This window comes from Lathyrus oleraceus, chromosome 1, assembly GCF_024323335.1.
Source record: "Lathyrus oleraceus cultivar Zhongwan6 chromosome 1, CAAS_Psat_ZW6_1.0, whole genome shotgun sequence".
Taxonomy (NCBI): domain Eukaryota; kingdom Viridiplantae; phylum Streptophyta; class Magnoliopsida; order Fabales; family Fabaceae; genus Lathyrus; species Lathyrus oleraceus.
In genome coordinates this window covers 426,397,507-426,401,262 of record NC_066579.1, presented here as the reverse complement: position 1 = coordinate 426,401,262, position 3,756 = coordinate 426,397,507, and the positions used below count along the sequence as shown (strand labels likewise).

The 3,756-nt window shown below is 24.6% G+C and overlaps 1 protein-coding gene across 1 annotated transcript; it reads right to left on the bottom strand.

Annotated features, from left to right (window-relative positions):
* Window positions 1–1,244: 1,244 nt before the first annotated feature.
* On the bottom strand, window positions 1,245–3,407 carry LOC127079230 (CASP-like protein 1E2). Its single transcript, XM_051019641.1, has 2 exons — window positions 3,060–3,407; window positions 1,245–1,742 (listed from the first exon to the last, which is right to left on the bottom strand). Exons 1-2 carry the CDS (start codon window positions 3,287–3,289, stop codon window positions 1,412–1,414), a joined length of 561 nt encoding a protein of 186 aa, XP_050875598.1. The 5' UTR covers window positions 3,290–3,407; the 3' UTR covers window positions 1,245–1,411.
* Window positions 3,408–3,756: the final 349 nt, after the last annotated feature.

Genomic DNA, 3,756 nt, shown 5'->3' with positions numbered 1-3,756 from the left:
CCGACCCAATCATATTGGAGTCCCCTTATATATATATATATATATATATATATATATATATATATATATATATATATATATATATATATATATATATATATATATATATATATATATATATATATATATATATATATATATATATATATATATATATATATATATATATATCAGGATCGGTCCAATCATATTGGAGTCCCCTTCTAATTTTAAAAATAGGCTCAAATTTTTTAAAAAATATAATTATAATAATTAAAAAAAAAATCAAAAATATAATTATGTGTTAATTAAAAATAAATTTAATTTTAATTATTTTGAGTTTTGATCAATCTTAACTTTTGTATGTATTAAATTTTTATCATAATATTTTTGTCAATTATTAAATTTTTTTAATAAAACAAAAATATTAAATTTTTTTAATAACATTTTATTTATTTTTATTAATATTTATAAAAAAAAATAAAATTTTTAAATTTTGAAACCTCCTAAAATATGAGGCTATATGCTGCAGCACATGCTGCACATGTACAACACACGATCGGGGCTGATATATATATATATATATATATATATATATATATATATATATATATATATATATATATATATATATATATATATATATATATATATATATATAAGTGTAGGTTAATAGAAACAAAACAAATAAAAGGATAGTTGATTGATTTATTTTTAGTAAAAATTGTGAATATTATTTAACTTTGAAGGTAGTTGTCGATAATAAATATATAATTTGGATTATAATTTTTTTTTTCAAAATGCAAATTCTGTCGTACCTACTTATTACCATCCCTAGTACTATATATAAATAAGTCTAGCTAAGTGTAAATAAATAATTTAATCCATAATTCCAAGAGAATATATTCATTATGTAGATTCCAAGAGAATCATCTATATTCAAGATTATAACAAACAATTACATGGTTTTATACTTTTAATATAAAATAACGACTCTTTTTTCATCCAATTCACTTTTGTTCTATTTAACTCTTTGCTTACAAATATAAGTCATTGAACAAACCCAAAAATTCATTCACTTAAGAAGCGTCTCTATTGAATGTTTCTACCACATACTAAAATGCTGAGTTATTTTGCACCTTTCACGAAGAACATACATAGGACACAAGGTGCATATGTCCAACGTAACCAATATGTCCCACCAATTCAGAAATAGGTACCACATGAAGTGGAAACAAAGAGTATAAACAACATGCACTCATATGTTGCAAACTCAACCCATCACACATTTTTAATTATTTTTCAACAAATGTTGCAACGAAAAACATCCAACATTATTATTTCACATATAAGCTATGATAAAAAATTCTAAACAACAAACAGTTAATCACATAAAAATTATTGATGAAACAACATCTCCAAATCATGCATCTTAGGTTCTTCTTCTCAAAGCAGGAAGCATGACAAGCAAGAGGAATACTAATGACCCAAGAAATGAAATGAAACATGAAGCAGCAACTTGGTTACAAAATTTATCAAAAACATTGCACACTTTGTTCCATAACACATGTGAGTTTCCATGCTTGGCAAGAACACCAATAGCCAAGGCAGCACCATTGCCAGAGAAGAGCAAAGCAACCATTATTGCATCAAGTAGAGTGATCAATGTCACCAACAATTTGCTTTTGTGTCCATTTGCAAGAGCAATAATAAAAGATAAGGTTGCATATGCACATGCTATAACATTTACCACCACATAATACCTAATACATGGAAAATTTTGTTATGCGTTAGTCACATAAGAAACTCAAGATATTTTGAAAACATTATTTAAATATGTTTACCTTTTTATGTAACAAAATTTAAAAGTGAAAAGTCACACTTGTCTGCTCAAAAAAGGAAAGTGAAGTCTAGTGGTTGTATATTGGCAGTATGTATGATTTGGTTGTGGTGATTTTTAGACCTTAATGAAAATTTTATAGTTGGCTTGAATTGACGCGCAATTGTCACTATAAATGCATTGAAATGATATACTATCTATAGGGACCGCGATTTGAAATGATATATATATTAATAAAAGATTCTTTACTTACTTTTTAGTACTATTTTATTTTAGAGTAAATATCAACCTTACTTTTTAGTACTATTTTATTTTAGAGTAAATATCAACTAGTGGACTTATTTTCGGAAACATCGTACATATTTATTACGATTTAATTGTGAAAAAAATAAATAAAATTTTTATTATTAAAAAAAGAATTATAAATTTTTCTAACCATTAATTAATTGTGAAGTTTTTTTTACAAATTTAACTGTCAATATTTGATTCTTATTAAAAATAAAATAAATTTTAATGTTTTTTAGGATATTGTTTTACTCTATATTTTTAGAATATGCTTTATAGAAAAATATAAAAATAATTTTTATAACATTTTTTTTACATAGAAAAGGAGGGCATAACAAATTAAGTGCAATTTGTATTTACTTTTACCTTAAAAATGTATTTTTAAGAGAAAATATTAACAAAATTGTTACTTTTTATTTACTTTTTAAAAATGATAGTTACTTTAAAAATCATATTTTACCTTAGAATATTTTTTACTTATAATTTATAACAAGAAAAATATGTGCTTTTCTTTTTATAAATCATTAACAAGAGAATAGATACCAATGCATACACTCTACTTGATAAAATTATATTTAAAATTTAAAATTTATTTTTTATAGCTATTAGAGCAAATATTTAAAATAAAGATTTTTTAATAATTATGATTTTTAACTTTCTCACAAACTTATTACTTATTTTTATTTGAGTCAGAGATAAAAATAATTTTTCTAAAATAATTTTATAAATTTGAAACTAATGTAGTAAATATTAAATTTTCTTGTTTTAATTTCCAACCTATTCTAACACCAAAATAGAAGGTGACATACATTGCCAGCATGCCAAATCATCTAGTTTAGATTAGAAGATAAGAAGATATAAAGGACTTGGAACAATAATAAACATAAATTATAGAGAAAATATGTAAAAATAAGAACATCACAAATAGAGAAAAAGATCTAATAAGAAAACTTACACATAGGCAGACATGTAATGCCACTTGGCAGTAACAGGAATATCCAAAGGTGGCAAAGAATCTGAAATCCTAATAGGAACAACTGTGGTCTGTTTATCAGCAACAATAACTACAGCAGCCACAAGTGTCAGAACCAAACCAGAAAGCCTTAGAAGCAAATTACACTTTCCTTCTAGAGAAGACTTTGCCGCTTCATTTTCCTTCGACTCCTTACTCCTCTGAACCTCCATTTCTTCCAATCAGTAGCAAACAAATGTACTATCGGAATGATATGTGTTTTTTTTTGTAAAAGGAAAGTGTAATAGTATATCTTAATAAATAGTGATATACCAAAAATGGGTGGGTGATAAATTAAAGGATATGCTGTGATGAACCACATATTTGTGTTGAATAATGACATTTAAGACATGGAACAATATTTTAAAAAACCGTTAGTGGTTGGAAAGTAACTAGTGTTATATTGTTGTTGGTGAGACAAAATAGGAAAGACTTTAATGCTGGAGAAGTAAGTAAGCTAGGCAAGATGCAAAATTTGCATTTATAACTTCAACTTTTTAAAATGGACTACTAGCAACTTTATTAGATTTTTTTTTGATGAAATACAAAAATACAATTATACTTATACCAACAAATACATAAGTATATAATGGTACCTTAGATGGTTCGATATGAGAATGTGTTGGAAAAAGATTCCATT

Excerpts from the sequence above, each read along its gene's own strand:
- LOC127079230 (XM_051019641.1), bottom strand. The coding sequence starts at position 3,289 with ATGGAGGTTCAGAGGAGTAAGGAGTCGAAGGAAAATGAAGCGGCAAAG. Across the intron at positions 1,743-3,059 it reads CATTACATGTCTGCCTATGT|GTATTATGTGGTGGTAAATG; the intron begins GTAAGTTTTCTT and ends TCCATGTATTAG.